This window comes from Hylaeus volcanicus, chromosome 5, assembly GCF_026283585.1.
Source record: "Hylaeus volcanicus isolate JK05 chromosome 5, UHH_iyHylVolc1.0_haploid, whole genome shotgun sequence".
Taxonomy (NCBI): Eukaryota; Metazoa; Arthropoda; class Insecta; order Hymenoptera; family Colletidae; genus Hylaeus; species Hylaeus volcanicus.
In genome coordinates, this window is record NC_071980.1 from 7,118,943 (window position 1) to 7,135,992 (window position 17,050).

At 39.7% G+C, this 17,050-nt stretch overlaps 2 protein-coding genes and 8 non-coding genes across 10 annotated transcripts in view; 6 read left to right on the forward strand and 4 right to left on the reverse strand.

Annotated features, from left to right (window-relative positions):
- Window positions 1-1,814: 1,814 nt before the first annotated feature.
- LOC128877723 (U5 spliceosomal RNA) lies at window positions 1,815-1,936 on the forward strand. Its single transcript, XR_008457302.1, has one exon. It is a non-coding gene; the product is annotated as a U5 spliceosomal RNA (small nuclear RNA).
- Window positions 1,937-2,261: 325 nt separating this feature from the next.
- Trnat-agu (transfer RNA threonine (anticodon AGU)) lies at window positions 2,262-2,335 on the reverse strand. The gene has a single exon. It is a non-coding gene; the product is annotated as a tRNA-Thr (tRNA).
- A 303-nt stretch (window positions 2,336-2,638) lies between these two features.
- Trnaa-agc (transfer RNA alanine (anticodon AGC)) lies at window positions 2,639-2,711 on the reverse strand. Its single transcript has one exon. It is a non-coding gene; the product is annotated as a tRNA-Ala (tRNA).
- Window positions 2,712-3,728: 1,017 nt separating this feature from the next.
- Window positions 3,729-3,800, reverse strand: Trnap-agg (transfer RNA proline (anticodon AGG)). The gene has a single exon. It is a non-coding gene; the product is annotated as a tRNA-Pro (tRNA).
- Window positions 3,801-4,200: 400 nt separating this feature from the next.
- Trnap-cgg (transfer RNA proline (anticodon CGG)) lies at window positions 4,201-4,272 on the forward strand. The gene has a single exon. It is a non-coding gene; the product is annotated as a tRNA-Pro (tRNA).
- A 977-nt stretch (window positions 4,273-5,249) lies between these two features.
- On the forward strand, window positions 5,250-12,594 carry LOC128877538 (aromatic-L-amino-acid decarboxylase-like). The gene is made up of 9 exons (XM_054124919.1): window positions 5,250-5,364; window positions 7,102-7,349; window positions 7,483-7,716; window positions 9,775-9,904; window positions 10,005-10,265; window positions 10,911-11,028; window positions 11,116-11,206; window positions 11,494-11,694; window positions 11,876-12,594. The coding sequence occupies exons 2-9, from the start codon at window positions 7,149-7,151 to the stop codon at window positions 12,173-12,175; spliced, it is 1,536 nt and encodes a 511-aa protein (XP_053980894.1). The 5' UTR covers window positions 5,250-5,364; window positions 7,102-7,148; the 3' UTR covers window positions 12,176-12,594.
- Window positions 7,902-8,022, forward strand: LOC128877715 (U5 spliceosomal RNA). The gene has a single exon (XR_008457295.1). It is a non-coding gene; the product is annotated as a U5 spliceosomal RNA (small nuclear RNA).
- LOC128877716 (U5 spliceosomal RNA) lies at window positions 9,181-9,301 on the forward strand. Its single transcript, XR_008457296.1, has one exon. It is a non-coding gene; the product is annotated as a U5 spliceosomal RNA (small nuclear RNA).
- Window positions 9,605-9,676, reverse strand: Trnap-agg (transfer RNA proline (anticodon AGG)). The gene has a single exon. It is a non-coding gene; the product is annotated as a tRNA-Pro (tRNA).
- A 926-nt stretch (window positions 12,595-13,520) lies between the features above and the next one.
- Window positions 13,521-17,050, forward strand: part of LOC128877541 (spermine oxidase-like) — a 5,042-nt gene continuing 1,512 nt past the window's right edge. The window contains exons 1-4 of the mRNA XM_054124923.1: window positions 13,521-13,648; window positions 14,409-14,759; window positions 15,443-15,634; window positions 16,252-16,577. Of these exons, the coding sequence (XP_053980898.1) occupies window positions 13,521-13,648; window positions 14,409-14,759; window positions 15,443-15,634; window positions 16,252-16,577 (997 nt within the window). The remainder of the gene's footprint in view (window positions 13,649-14,408; window positions 14,760-15,442; window positions 15,635-16,251; window positions 16,578-17,050) is intronic.

A 17,050-nucleotide genomic window follows, 5' to 3' on the forward strand; every position in this document is an offset into this window, starting at 1 on the left:
GCGCGACGCGGTGGACGTCGAGAACGCGAGGTTCTCCGGTTTTGTAGCGCGTGTGGACCGACGCTAGGCGTCGTTGTGCCCAACGACGTTTCTCCGTCGGCTGGTCGGAGCGTAGGATCAATATAAGCGATGACATAGCGAGAGCTCATCTTTAAGCCACGCCCGCGAGCCAAGTGAGCGCCAATGCGGCCGCGATCCGCCGTCCAGAGCGGCCAATGGGCGGTCGTCATCGATTTTTCGCGGGCTCTTTTTTTTTTTTTTATGAAAGTGAATTTCTTCGCGATACCGACGGGAGGCGAGCCTAGCTGGAGCAACGGAGGACGGGGGACGAAAGATAGGGGGACCTGAGAGCCAGGGACCGAGAGAGAATGATCAAGGGGTTGGAGAGAAGAGAGAGGAGAGAGAGGACGAACGTGGAAATAGAATGAGGCGCTATCCAACGATGGTTGTAACGGCACGAGAGAGGGCGAACGGGGGTGCGGAGGTGGAGACGCCCGTGGAAAAGGCGGAGGATGAGGATCGATGAGGACAGGGTGACTCTTCCAGGGGTAAACGAACCCCCATTTCATCTACCCTTCGCGCTGTTATCGGCTGTCCCTTTTTCAATCGGCGGGAACCCCTGCTGCTAGGGTATCGGGGTACCCCGCAAGTTCATCTGCATGCGTGGACTGCCCTGCCTGTTGCAAGACGCGAGCAACGCGCCAATCTTCGTACCCTGTTCGTCGGTTCTTCTTTTTTTTTTTTTTCTTTTTCGAAACGCGAATTCGGCTGGAAAAATGCGCGACACGCGAGCTTCGGTGTATCAATCACGAACGGCTCCGATTCCGAGAGCTATCGGTAGCGTTTAGGGTTGTTTCGTGTGGGAAACTTGGGAAAGACACCGTTTCGAGAGCTTACAGAAATTTGCTCCCAGGAAAGTACTGGTAATATTGATTTACATTTTGATCCATTCTTTTCTTACCGAAGTTTACCGAAGACGATTCTTATATGAAGCCTATATGAACCCTTCGGTGGGCGCAGAGTGGAGGCTAAGGGTTCTTTCGCAAGGTTTTCGCTTCTGTGAAAGAATTATTGTGCTCGTTCCTTATGTTCAATTTTCCTTTATACTAAATACCCCATTTTCAGTGGGTATTTAGTATAACGGAAAATATACCATTCAATTCGAGTGACGTGGGTGCATCGTTTTTGATTTACTATGCTTTCTTTTTTTTAGTTTAAAGAAACACTTGAGGCCCGATTCGGGCCTATGTGTTCGTCTCTTTATTGTAAAAAATTACATGTTGTAAATATGTTCTTACAACATGTAGAGAATGTACATAATAGAATTATCTTAATCTTAATAGGAACATTTGGTATTTACTATGCTTGAACTGAACCGGATGGGTGCTGCCATCTACCGAGATACTCGTGACTCTCTCTACGCGTATCACACTTTCAAATAATAGTTTACAATTTCGTATCTTTGCTATCACGATTCGACACATCTTTTTCGATGTTTTTAATTCAGCTTTCGTTAAATATGGATTTAAAGAAGTGTTTAATTACTATACGATACAAACGATGAATACGAATAATTAACTTGTCAATGTATAATATATGTTAAACATATGTTACCAGTTTAAAGCATTACATATTTTTGTTATATTTAATATCATCAGTTTTAAAGGTTGTTAGTTATAGAAAAGAGCGGGGAACTATTAGTAATGGAATTTGAAATACGATTAATATCCAAGTTGCACGCCAGGTGGCGTAATTTTCTCGCAATTGAAACTGCGAGCTTATGGCCATAAGAAGGCGTCGTGGCGACGGTATAGTCACTCTGGTTTCCCTTCAAATCACGCATAAATCTTTCGCCTTTTACTAAAGATTTCCGTGGAGGGGAACAATTGATGAGTCTATATACAAATTTTTTGTAGTACCCGACGAAAGTTGGGTCATAAACAATTGAAAAACAAAATTTTCAGCTTCAAAAGAATTCCATTAATTTTCATTGAATTATCTTTCTCACTCTAGTCTCAGTACACAGCGTATTTTTAGTTTATTCTGTGTGTATATTACTTTAAACATTTACTTTGTTTACTATAGTAGATAAAATATATATATAAAACCTTTCATTCTTACGCATTACTACAAGAGAATTTATTCTAAATATAACGGTACAAATGCTCAATGATTCCCAAAATCATCTGTTTACAAATTCAGTAGTTTGTAAATACAAAAAGGCTATAAAAAGTGTAAACAAAAAATAGGGTTTTAAAACCAGGCCCCGGAGGGATTCGAACCCTCGATCTCCTGTTTACTAGACAGGCGCTTTAACCAACTAAGCCACGGCGCCGTTGTGTCCTTCGTCCTGTTAACACGGTACATTAACAATGTCAAAGAATATTTAATAAAAAAAAAGATTTGCTTTCACTGATATATAGCAGATAATTGCTATTGCTCGAGTGATAACACTAAATACATAGCGGGTCAATATTCAAAGTGTTCTCGTGTATTATTACAAGTATGGATCAAGAGCTCGAGTAAATGCTACTTTTATTTTATAAAATCAAAGTATTATACTTATTTCAAATAGAATCATGTTAAAATATTATTGTAAAAGTATTTTATATTGAGAAATATAAAAAAATATTCAACTTGGAGGCGCCGGGCATCGATCCCGGTACCTCTCGCATGCTAAGCGAGCGCTCTACCATCTGAGCTACGCCCCCTGTTGTTACTACGTTTTTAAATTATACATTTTCAATCGAATCATCTTCTATAAATTATTCTTTTAAATACGACAGTCATCTAAGTACTTATTCGTCTGGAATTTCCACTTGGCTTGTGATTAATTTAAAAACGTTTTGTCATTGAGAAATCGCGCCTTATTGGTCTCAGATCCTCTTCCTCTACCTGATGTCTTTATGGCAGCCACCTTATAGTGTCAGGTTTCCTGCTGACAGAGGATGAAAAAATTTAAGCGCCAGCATTCAAAAATGTGCCGGTGTTGCAAGGTTCCATTAGGAGTCTCGCTACATTTATGACTGTGTAAGTTAAATTATATCCTTCATTCAAAGTTTATGACGCTTGGTACAATAACAGACCATGTCTAGCTACGAATAAATATAAAATAAAATAAAAAGTTTTAAGATTAAGTTGGTTTTTAGAAGTTATTTGCTGATTGAAAGAGTACCATATGACCTGTTACGTATTTTGTAAATGTAAGAATTTTTTTTTAGCGTACAGATTGAAAACTTAATTCATTTTTTTTATTTTTTTTTTTTTTAATAAAGAACAATATCAATATCAAGAAATGACACGACAGATCCGGTTCATAACAGCGCAACTGTTAAACAGCTTTGACCATGACAGTCACCACATTCATGGTCACATTTCTTAGTCTAAATTATCGAGGTTGCGCAAGCTGTGTTTAGTCCTCATGAATTCAACGGTAAAGAAAAAGGCAATTACATCGCACAAATTCGAGGTTCGGTGTTTTTAAAGTGTTCTTACGTTCGTCAGGGCATTACCATAATTCGTCGTGGTCTTTATCACTGAATTATAAACACAATCACAGCTATACTTCGTTTTCCACGTATTATATTCTCGCAATAAACAAGATGAACATGTAACGGTTGCCTCTTACAAAAATAAAAGGAATATACTATAAATAAAAGATTCTTGCAGCTTGGAATTTGATATCGCAAAAAGAACTAAAAAGCATTGAGTTTGAAAATAAAAAAATCGGGCTCGTCCGGGATTTGAACCCGGGACCTCTCGCACCCTAAGCGAGAATCATACCCCTAGACCAACGAGCCTTCTTGAAAAACGATACTTTCATATCGCAGGTGATCGTGGAGAACCAATCAATGACCGACTTTAGAAAGTGACGTCGATCGCTCGGTTGGTAATCTAGAAAACATTTCAAGTTTGGCAAATTAAGACGCTGATATTATTCGTACAATCCAGAACGAACTGTAACTTTATTTTACGTTAATACATACATTAAACAAAATTAAAATATTGTTTATTATATATATGTATATATACATATTTAGAACACTTTATTTATATCAGTTATTTAATAAAAATAAAGGCAAGATTACCGACCAGTTGTAATAATTCTCAGCGAATGTTTACGATAACATATTGACGATTAAATTTTAATTAAATGTTTTGGAGTATGGTGACGGTGAAGGTGAAAAAAGTTTGCAAGTTGGCTCGTTGGTCTAGGGGTATGATTCTCGCTTCGGGTGCGAGAGGTCCCGGGTTCAAATCCCGGACGAGCCCGTGTCCTTTCATTTTTTTTTCTCCAATGTTCATTTCATTTTTTTTGTCTCGTTCGCTTACTTTACACTCATCTTTTTGACGGCGTTACAAATGAAACGATAGCGTCAAAGGTCTCTAACAACGTCTCCAACTTGAATGTAACTATCGGACCACAGATTTTAATGGAAAATTATGCAGAACATGAATACGCACTGACACAAGGTAAAGTCCTATATTATTATTTATCTTTAACTATAGGGGTTCCGTATGCGCAGTTTTTCATAGTTAACTCTTCATAACGAACGAAACCCGCAATTAGTTTGTTAAATATTCCAGTTTTTAAATAACATTACTCCTTGGCAAGTTATTTTAATCGTTGGAAATTATGTTATAAATTACGAGAAATGTGATTCTTAAGGTGATTCTTTCGCTAGCGTACACGTTTCATTTAAATATCCGTGTGTATTATTATCAGTTATGTACAAGAACATGTCGTTTTTTAAAATTTGCACCGATAACCCCAAAGCTGTATCCATAATCTATCGATAGATCTCTTCCGTGATATAATTGCTCACTGGATCGAGCTTGATGTGATATAAGGTACATTTGTAAGATTTCATCGAATCCTGCATTTTATAATAAATAATTGTACGAGTTGTAAATTTGGTAAATTTCTCCACTTTATATTACATCTCTTGAGAATCGTGACAAACATAGTTGTCTTCTATCCGTGATTTGACTGTAAAGTTCTCAATACTATGCGATTGTAATTGCAACCGATAGCGACTAACGATTACAATCCTCTATTCTGTTATTTGTGTACCGGTGCACGTGTAAGTATTTCTACTTAAAACTACACGAATATTAAAGGCAGAAACATCCTGATATACGGTATGTGTGTGTAGTTAATATATATTCAAAATAATGACCTCTAGCTGCAGAGAGGTGGCAGCCATTTTCCATTCGATAAATGAAAAATGGCTCGAGGCAGCCGAGAATATATAAGGGGATGGTGGTGCTATCATTCGCAGTGGAGCACGTTCTCTTCGCTGATTGAAGGCATCCATTCAAAAAATTGCAATTCTCCGTTCGGTCTTTCGACAACGTTCCCAGGCAAGTAAACTGAATTCGCTTTTAATTTCTTCGTTATTCGGCCTTGTCCGCTTCGATAACTCTCACGATTCGTACAAAACAGTCGAACATTGGCATTCTTAGCAAATAAGTATGTTTCACGTACTGGAACAATTGCAAAGGGCTGTCGATTCCAATTAATTGTTACAGAAACTTTAAACGGTAAAATGCTTGTGGCTCTTGTGTCATTTTACTGGTATCTTGGTGGAAGGTGGTAATATATTCAAAGTCTACAATGTCAAGCATGTACACATGTTTCTTTTGTTTAAATAAATTCCGCGAGCGACCAAGGACCCCTTTACCTTTTCGTAAGTGTTATAATATATAAAATATTCCAGAGTCCATGCATACGATTATTAATCTTTGATTTTAAGAGAATGATCTAATGAGAACATTATACGCTATAAATATCAACAAATTTTATTTCTATTTTTTCGCGTTGCTATTAAGCTATTACAGTACATTTGTAACATATTATTTACTGCGGAAATGTGTGTATCGGCTTGCATTGCTTTTCCTCCGTTTGATTATAATTTGATTCGAAGAAGTGGAGGCCGTTCTGCACGAACGCGCCCATCTTATACTCTTCCGGGTATTCGGGATTAGTTCAAGGACGTTCTTTCTGTAGTTTATGCTTTTATTACTTATTCCGTTTTACGCTGGTTACGTGGACAGGGACAGCTTTTCGTTGGTCGGAAAAGTTAATGAATTCTGTTTATTATTTAATTAATCAACGCATATTGCGACGTCTGCATTGCACCGCAGATGTTTCAGTGTTTGCTGTATATGAAGCTCCAGGAAATTGCGGTACCATTGTCGTCCACGAAACTCTTAATTCGACCTTTTGATCGTGCCGGGTACGCCGTGACGCTTGTCGAAATAGGACCTTTTCTTCATCGGCGCGAACTGATCAATTTTTTTTTGTATAATTATGGAGAAAGCGGGAGAAAGTTTTCTATGTCTCAGCACCTCGTATTTATCCGGCGCGATTCAAGCGAACCCACTTCGCCAAGGACCGTTCTCTGCTCGACACGTGTGCCATAGTTTTTCAATTCGTTACGATTTGTGCGCCCGTACGGACGTTCTCTGTGACTCGATCGCGTTTCGGCCAGCGGCTATCGATAATTTCGACTCGATCTCCGAGTTCGAGATTCGCCTCTCGTGAACGCTAATTCGATTACTATCCGTCGTTTTGTACGTTAAACAATAAAAAAAAAAAAAAAAAAAAGAAAAAAGAAGAAGAAAAAACGGTTTTCGCCAAAATGTTAAAATGTTTCGTTGATTCTGCGTGCTGAATCGTGGGTTTTTATTTCGAGAGGTGCGTTTAATAATAAAGTGACGATACTAAATTCGATTAACTCGGTTGTTCGAAAATCGTTGCCTAACACGTGTGTTTTTGGCTTCGTCGATTCATTTGAAATAGTTTTAATTACAAAGTGCTACCGCGTATCTTTTCTTTCATTTTGACGAATATCTAACACGCTGTTGGAATATAATAAGCAATGCCGTCGACTGTATTTTCACACTTCTCTTGCGTAGCGAATAATTATAACTCTGGTATGATAAACAGTCAATCGATAAAATTTATCAGTCAACGTAGACAAATACTTTCCTCGAGAGAATGGTTAAAATAATTAACGACATTTTCTATGAAACCATGAATTATCGATGATTCGCCACTCCTTCGTCCTGACGGTTCGATTTTCTCTATTCCTCTAGGATTAATTGATCGAAGAGATTCGTTTTCGAGGAAACTACGAGCCATAATGGACACGAAAGATTTCATCGATTTTGGCAAGGCGACCGTCGATTTATTGGCCAACTACACGGATACTTTGAGGGACAAGAACGTGCTTCCGGATGTCGAGCCTGGATATCTGAGCGAATTATTACCCGAGGAAGTTCCGCAGAAACCGGATACGTGGCAGGAGGTGTTGAAAGACGTCGAGCGATACATCATACCTGGGGCAAGTGTCTCGATACCTTATAAATCATGGTATTTAGTATGAAAACTGCTGATGAAACTACTACTACGAGCTAAACCTCCAGGCAAATTATTTGTTCCTTATTTTTTAACCGAGTTGTCTGTAATATTTTCAGTTGACTCATTGGAATTCACCGCATTTCCACGCATTTTATCCGACCGCGAACTCCTATCCGGCAATTGTGGGTGAAATGATGAGCGCAGGCATGAGTTGCATAGGATTTTCATGGCTTGCTTCACCTGCGTGTACCGAGCTCGAAGTTATCACGATGAATTGGCTGGGGAAACTAGTAGGATTGCCCGATGAGTTCCTGAATTACAAGGGAGGCTCCGGAGGAGGCGTTATACAGGTAAATAATCATTCGTATAATAATTAAAAATATAATATCTAAAATGTAAAATAAAGTAGGTACACTAGTTTGATATTCCGTTGCATTGGTTTACGTTAGTACTCAAGATGTCACTAGGGGGCTACCTTTCTCGCTTACAAAAGGGCCCAGGCTCTAGCATAAGTGCCCGCGAGACAGGGGAAGGGGTACTCTGGTTTCCCTTCAAGACACGTATAAATCTTTCGCCTTTTACTAAAGATTTCCGTGGAGGGGAACAATTGATGAGTCTATATTAAATTTTTCTCAGTACCCAACGAAAGTTGGGTCATTTGATATAACAAAAATAATTGACAGGTTACTCTGGATTGTTGTTTCCATATAACAACAAAAACAATTCGTTTATATATCGTAGGAAACAATCTTGTAATTTAACACATTGAACGCCATGTCACCCATACATGAGCAGTTATCTTCACTGGAGAACTAAAAAAATTAGTTTCGAAAGTTAAGTGTCAAAGAAAACGTATTCGAATGAAATACTTGAATCTCAGTGAAAAATTTCAAAAATGAATACTGTAATAAATGTTTGGTTACGTAGTTTCCAATAGTCTGTAAAGAAAATTTAATCGCAGTAGGAATTTCCAAGAGTATCAGTCTGGCAGTCAACGTGTTAATAGAAATTTATATTACTTATAAATTTTGCGGACCCGAAATATCGCGGTCCGTATCAAGAGGTTCGAGTGATAGGGAATGACCGCTATTTAATCAAGGATATCGAGGGCGAGCGTCAAAGTCAACGAGAGTATAGTGGAATCGTAGCAGCAGATCGACTTAACCCTTAAATGGACGATTTTTGTTTCACGTTTTCAAAGTTTTCTTCAAAGTGACATTTGACATTAACTTATTTTCAATGCATAAAAGTATTGGATAGTGCCAACATTAAAAAATGTACAAAATTCGTTCAGAAATAAAAACTAGTTGTCAAAATTAACAAAAAATTAAAAGAAGGTCAATTTTATCTGTGATGTTTAGTGTGTTGTTTAAAAACAACATTGTCCATTTAAGGATTAAGTATGTTAGCGACGTCTCGACTTATCGAAAACCGCGTACGCGAAGTAGCGTAACTGCGATTAATGAAAATTTGTGAAATGAAATAAAAAGATATGTATGTATCGTTAGCGTCAATGCAACGAGGACGTTGCATCATTGAGCGGGGCCGAACTGCAGCATGTACCGATGTTCAAAGTCCGCGGGCGAACCCGTGGAGCGAGAACGATTGTGGCGCGCGCAAAGCGCAACTATGTAAATGAGTGCGAGTGAGGTTTATTCAATTAGTCGAGCGCATGATTCCAACAGTAGGTACACTAGTTTGATATTCCGTAGCATTGGTTTACGTTAGTACTCAGGATGTCACTAGAGGGCTACCTTTCTCGCTTACAAAAGGGCCCAGGCTCTAGCATAAGTGCCCGCGAGACAGGGGAAGGGGCACTCTGGTTTCCCTTCAAGACACGTATAAATCTTTCGCCTTTTACTAAAGATTTCCGTGGAGGGGAACAATTGATGAGTCTATATTAAATTTTTCTCAGTACCCAACGAAAGTTGGGTCATTTGATGTAACAAAAATAATTTACAGGTTACTCTGGATTGTTGTTTCCACATAACCAACAAAAACAATTCGGTTACATATCGTAGGAAACAATCTTGCAATTTAATACAAATTTATATTATAAATTTTGTATTTATTTGTTTATTACAGTTTGTTTCGAGATGATACGTGTATATAACCCAAAGGAATTATCGTTTCCTATTTATTATTGTTTCATAATATTTGGACAAATTTTGTTAGTATCACGAATATTGTTTGTTAGTAATTATCGTGTGACGTTGAGTAAATGAGAGAAAAAAAATTGGGCTCGTCCGGGATTTGAACCCGGGACCTCTCGCACCCTAAGCGAGAATCATACCCCTAGACCAACGAGCCACGTTGTACGAACATTGATTATTAACAGTGAACTAATAAATTAATTAGTAAACTGGTAAATTAATGAACAATAATTCGCACGTGCCTTATTTGTTCAGGGATCGGCGAGTGAAACCACCTTCCTGTGTTTCTTAGCAGCAAGGGAACAAACTGTGCATCGCGTGAGGCGTCTTCATCCAGAATATAGCGAAGACTACATCAGGTCTAAATTGGTCGCCTATACATCTGGTAATTAATTCGTACGAAATAATGTATTCGTACGAATACATTTATTATATGTCATTTCTTGACGCGCATTTCTTCGATGATTTCTAATTCCGTTACGCAGATCAATCGAACTCCTCGGTGGAGAAGGCGGGAATTATAATGGCGATACCCATGAAACTCGTACCGTCCGACGACAAGTACTCTCTTCGAGGCGAAACGTTGTTGAAAGCGATCAAGGAAGACCTGGAGAATGGCCTCATACCGTGTTACGTCGTGGCCACTTTGGGTACCACGGGCACCTGTGCCTTCGATAACCTTCAAGAACTGGGACCAATTTGCAACGAGTACAACATCTGGTTGCACGTAGATGCTGCTTACGCAGGTTAACGATATTCACATACTCGTAGAGTATTCTACGTATTAACACGTTGATCGTGCACGTCGCCCATATGTGGGTGACGGTGCTTTTCACTGAAGAACTAACTAAAAACATTAATTCTGAAAGTTAAGCTCTCACAGGAAATGAATTTAAATGAAATTTGTGTATTCTGACGAAGTTACAAAAATAAATACCACGACGGATGTTTGATTATGTAGTCTCCAATAGTCTGAATAATATTTAATCCTAGCAGAAATTTTCAAGAATATTTCTCTGGCAGTCAACGTGTTAAGGGTCGTTGACCTCTCGAGTGATATTGACACATTTCACGTTTGCTTTTATAATAAAATCACCATTACTTAGGATCGCAATACTTTTTAGAGTTAAAACGTGTGCTATATTAAAATGATACTGCACAGCAAAAAAAAAAAAAAGTAATCAAAATTCACCCCTCTTGGGGTTGATATAATAACTAAAGTTTCTGTAGAGACAAATAGTTCGAGTAGAAGAGATAAAACTTCAACTGTACAACTGACCCAAATTCGTTTACCTTTAGCTGTACGAGTTTTGCACGTTTTTAGATGAAATTACATAAAGCAATGCTAGATGTATTCTTTAATCGCATACTCTTTAATTACACTTTTACAGGCGCTGCTTTCGTCTGCCCCGAGTACCGGTACTTGATGTCTGGCGTTGAGTATGCCGACTCCTTCAACATTAATCCGCACAAATGGCTGCTCGTTAATTTCGATTGTTCCACGCTCTGGTGCGTGTATATATACCTTTGCTACGTCTTTGAACGTGTTCATCGTTTTCTAACGGAAGATAATTTTATGTTCTCAATCATTTTTAGGCTCAAAGACGCCAGGCGACTCGTCGAGGCTCTTAGTATAGACAGAATTTACCTGGCGCACGATAAACAAGGACTCGCTCCAGATTACAGAGTAAATTGAACTTATAGCAACGTTTAAAAAGCTGTCACAAATGGTTGCCATGCGTATCTTTCTCGCTAGAAAACTGACGTACGTTAGAGTCTTCACGGAAGTCATTTCTCTCGCTGAGAATGCACCACGTAACCGCCTTGCGCTTCGACACAACTTTCTAAACGTTTCCTTCGCGATATAAACTCAATTGTGATGCGATTCATTTAGTCTGTTACTATATGAAATTTTTATTATTATACAGTGATTATTTCTTATCGATCTGTTGTTCTTCGAAATTTGTTTGTTAGAACTGGCAAATTTCATTGGGCCGACGCTTTCGTTCCCTGAAACTGTGGTTCGTGTTGCGTCTTTACGGAGTGGAGGGCTTACAAAAGCACATAAGAGAAACGATAAAATTGGCCGAGATGTTCGAACGATACGTGAAAGACGACAACAGATTCGAATTGGCGACGGAGAGGGCTATGGGGCTGATTTGCTTCAGGTTAAAGGTGCGTATAGAAAAGCCGCGGAAACAGGAAAAGAGTATTTCTTTCAGTCTCGTGAATTTTAATCGATTGAAATCAGCTACTATATTTTTAGGGTTAAATTTTTGTCAAATGAACGATAATGAAACATTGGCATATTTTTAAAGAAGTCACGGAGTAATTCGAACCGTTCAATTAATTTCAGGGTGACGATCGATACACCGGGGAACTTCTCGACCGCGTGACAGCCGAGAAAAAGATCTACGTGGTTCCAGCAACGATTCGCGATAAATTGGTCATTCGTTTCGTCATTGGTAGCCGCTTGTGCACAGAGGCAGACATAGACTTCGCATGGAACCAGTTCACGAAACATGCGACGGACATCCTGCGGTCGCAACCGATCGAGAACGCCATTCGTCCTTCCGTTCAGGAAAAATCCTTGAACGGCATAGCGACCAGACTAGAAAATTTGAATTCCGAGTCGAAGATCCAAAAGATATCGTAGAATTAATTAAGAAAAAAGTACGTAAGAACCGACGAAGCTTTTCGATACTCGATGACGGTGAAATTGTCGAATAAAAATATCACTCATTTTGGCAATTCGATAAACATTTGATGGAAAATAGTACAAATACGGACTAAAATGAATCGCTGTACTAATTAATTATTCAGGTATACGATGACACGTTCAACTCGAACCGGATGGAAGGAGACCATGTGTGATTTAGTTTAAATACAAACATTAACATCTTCCCTTTAAGAATAAATATTTATAACAAACTTTCCCCCTCTCTCTAACATTTTCACTCATAGTTCGCCGCTGTTAGGCGCTGTACTTGGAATATTGTTACGAAATGTTTAAATTGTTGTACGTTACAAATACGTGCAACAAGTATCATGTAAAACTGTCGAAACGCAATAAATAATGTGACGATTAACAACGTCGAGCAATGTACCTCTGTGCTATTCTATCAAAGGCAACTCTATGAATTACATAATTTATGAATTATATAATTTATGAATTATTTCCAATCACATTTCTATTGACCAATAGAAATGTGATCCTAGTCGGCTGCGACGTGTTCATCGAGCGACAATAGAACGTCATGACAGCAATGGTCGTTTGTTTATCCGTGTGACATGCTCCCCTTATAGCAACGTTCGCCGACACGGAGCCATCCCCACTGACGTCAAAATTTCTACCAAGATTAGGCATCAATCGTCTTCATGATCAAATTCGCCAGTTTCGCCGATTCCTGTCCAATGAGATGCTACTTACGAGGCCCGGGCAACCGTTTCGGAGGTTCCAGACAGTGTTAGTAAGGTAGATCCGGAGAATTCACCCTCTTGTTGTGACGTTTACATTTCGAACGTTCACGATGTCGCGTTATCGGCACGTTTTAACGCGCGGATCCATAATAGTACGGATCGAGCGTGCTCGCCTGTTTCGCGTGCAAAACCACTGTGCCGATGCATTTCGCGTGACGTGGCCATTCGCGAGGTTGGAATTGACGTTTGACGACTCCGCCTGCTGTCAGTGTCAGACTTCTCGATCGAGGGGTAGGATTAAAAATGATTCGCGCGAATTGTTATCGGAATGAAACGGAATCGTACATTTTCGATGGTTGTTTCGAAAATCGCGAATGAGTCGAGAACGAAGTGGTTGTACCGAGTTGTACTCTGCATAGTTATGGTGATATTGATATCGTGATTCGTACTATTCGAATAGATTTTTCTCGTCGAAGAAATGTGGAGGCGATGGAGGAAAAGGAGGAGGAGGAGCTGAAAAGAAGGATATACCAGCGTGCACGAAACTGGCCAGATTCGAGTCCTGTCAGCTGGATCCTTGCATGCTGGATCCTTGCAAGCCCGAGCCAACGGTGGTGATCATTGGCGCGGGGATGGCAGGACTCTCAGCGGCCCATCGATTGGCACAGTGTGGTCTTCAGAATTTCACGATATTGGAGGCGACGGATCGGTACGTCCCGCGTTCATCGCGATGTAAATTGACATTCTGCACGGTTCTTAAAAAAGACTCATTTATTATTTTCAATTCGCCTGAAATCCCACTGTCTACAATTTTGATAAAATAAGTTAACATTTTCTCCAGAACACTATTACGATTCCCTTCGCTATTGAACAAACAGCCTCGTTCATAAATATTTGGACACTTACTGCTTTCAATGAATAATTAATATACACCGTGAATCATTACTATACAACTTGTATCGCTAAATTCTATATTGTATGCGAATTTAACATTCGATAATATTAAATGTTTTTACTGCCATATTCAATTTTATAGTGGAACTATGGGATCGTCTAGATTGAAAATTTCAGAAAGAATGTTGAATATATCAAACACATTTATGGCCAAATATTACAAAATAAATGAAATAATATTACTTCGGATCTAATGAAGAAATTAATCTAGTTATCTCCGTAGTTTTTATCGTTACTAATGCGATGTTAGAAAAAATTATTAATAAAATATATTCGCTGATACAACATAAACGTATCGAAAGATAAATGATATAATTGATATTAATCGATTCGCAACTTTTATTAGATATTTATTTCTATTAAGGAAGTATCCATATACTTCTGAGTGTAGGTCTTATTTAGTATATCGAAATGTTACCAGCCTAGACAAAGCAGAATTGTTTCTATATTTCGTACAATTTTATGCTCTTGCCTTATCAATTTACGATTTTAATAATAACGAACGTATCCTGCAGACCAGGTGGGCGAATCCACTCGTGCTGGTTGGGCGACGTGGTGGCGGAAATGGGAGCCACCTGGATCGAGGGGGGATGTGTGGCGAACCCCGTGTTCACCCTGGCGGCCCAAGAAGGTCTCCTGAAGCCGCCGGTTTTCAGGCCCGATCCTAGCCACGGTCTCTTCTGCACCAGCGACGGAAGAGCCATCGACCTTCCCGTCAGCATCACCGCTTATCACACCTTTCGTCAAATCGAGCAACAAGCAGCGACCCTCTTCTCCCTGGGTTGTGGCCGCACCCACGGTACGTTGCTGAATTTCATGGGCGTCAGAATTCAGCAGGAGCTCCACAATTTCCCGGAGGAGCAACGGTACAGTTGCCCAGGTCAACTGCAAACTTTTTCAGCAGTGATGCGAACGTAGCTGTGGAATCCTAGTGTCTTTATAAGCAATCATTATAATTTCTTTCACTGATATTGGTTTGTCTAAGAAGTCCGTGTCGATTTTTGATAGGTGGCACAGGAATATATTGGAATGGTACATCCCTTAAAAGGTGGAAAGATATGGAACGAGATGGTATTAGGTTGTCCCGAAAGTTTCTTTCGCTTTATTAACAAGTAATACATGCACGATATTTTATGTTTTATGTTACATTACTAAATTGTGCACGATTCATTTTGTTCCATTACCGTTACAACATGAATATCTATGAAATTAGATTGTCTATTTATACAAACACGACCACATCAAATAATCGAGTGCAACTCGCGAAAGAAACTTTCGCGACAACCTAATACTTATATAACTCGATAAATATGTGTCAAAGTTCAAAACACCGTTGGAGTTTTTCTTAAAAATCGACACGAACATTCTGGACGATCCAATAATTCGATTCCGATTCCAATAGTTCGAAATAATAATCCAGCTCGCAGCTGTGAGATCTATGACAGAGATCGTTGATCCGACACACGTAACGTTACATCACTGCGTTCCTAACGAAACGATATCGCGTGTCGTGTCCCCCCGATACCGTTTGCCTATTTCGCGTCTTCAGATATGACGCAGCCAGGGTGATGTACGGGATGACGAACTGCGTGAGGTGTCGTTGCGGCGATGACCTGTCGCTCGTTTCAGCCGATCAGTTTGGAAGCTACATAGAGATCCCCGGTGGCAACGTGAGGGTGCCCCTTGGATACGTGGGGGTCCTTGCTCCGTTGCTGAGGGATCTGCCGAGTTGCTCCCTCAAGTTAGTTGGAATCCAGTTCTCCGGTACAATTTTAAATATTCGGAATCCTTGTCACTCGTATTGACTCGGAAGAATGGGAAGAATGGGATTCTAGGCCCGAGGAAGGGAAGAATCCCAATATCCTGGGCCTAGAATCACAAACGAGACCCTCTGTATCGATTTCAAGAACCGCATGGTGCTTACTGCGTCAATGGGACCGAGTTTTTTCCTTGAAAATTAGCAAACTTCGAAGCGTTCTATCTCGAATACTAACAAATAATCGAGTAAATACATTAAACCTTAATGAATTCGTCTTGAATACTATCGCATCGTCTAAAAAAATATATATATATAGTTCCATTTGAGAAACGAAACTTGACCATCATATCTTGTTAAATAACAAATTTAATTCCTTCTCGCTAAAACATGCGCCCCATTTTACCATGTAATTTCTATATTTGCAATTTTGCATACGGCCGATAGTTTCCGGAGTCAGAGCTTCGTAACACTCAGCTTGGGACACCCTGTATATGGGACTGGTTGTATACACTCGAGTACCAGATAAAACTCAATCCGGTGAAACCAATAATAAAGGCGATGAATCTTCAACAATTAAAGTCAACGATCGGTGATTTCAGGTACTGCAAACCGGTGAGTTGCGTGCGATGGGGGGCCGTGACGGATTCCTGTCCGCGAGCGGTGGTGAAGTGCTGCGACGGCGACGAATTCCCTGCTGATTACGTGATCGTCACCGTGTCCCTCGGCGTTTTGAAGCACCAACACGACAAACTCTTCTGCCCGGCGCTGCCAGCGGAGAAAGTCGAGGCCATCTCTAAATTGGGCTACGGCTACGTTAATAAAATATTCTTGGAATACGCGAGACCGTTCTGGGTATGGAAGGAAGGAGGTATCAAGCTGGCCTGGTCGGCCGACGAACTCACCGACAGATGCGACTGGGTGAAAGGTGAGACTTTCTTTTCTCGTCGAACATCGACTTCTCGGTTTCGAATACTACACGGCTACGATCGTTTTGGAAGCTTTGCGTCCGATTTCGGGTAGATGAATAGATTCGATAGAAACACGAGTATAAAGTATTTAAAATCTCCATTTTTCGTTTGTTAGCAAAGCACACACGAAATATGATATTTTTACGGTATCCGAAATTAGCGTTTACAAACTGATACGAAGAAGAATGGAATTATTTTTGTGGATACGAGAAATAACAACACAAATACTTTTCTCTAATGATTTCTTATTATCGCTTCTACGTAGGCACTGTACAGTCAATTCTTTTTCCAGGTTTAAGAGGTCTACAATATCCGGCAGATACGTTATGGAACAACAAACGTGCATATTGTTAAATAATGGTCTTCGTGTTCTCGTGTCCTTTCTATCGCTGTTACACAGAAATGGAAATAAATTGATTGTCAATTTTCG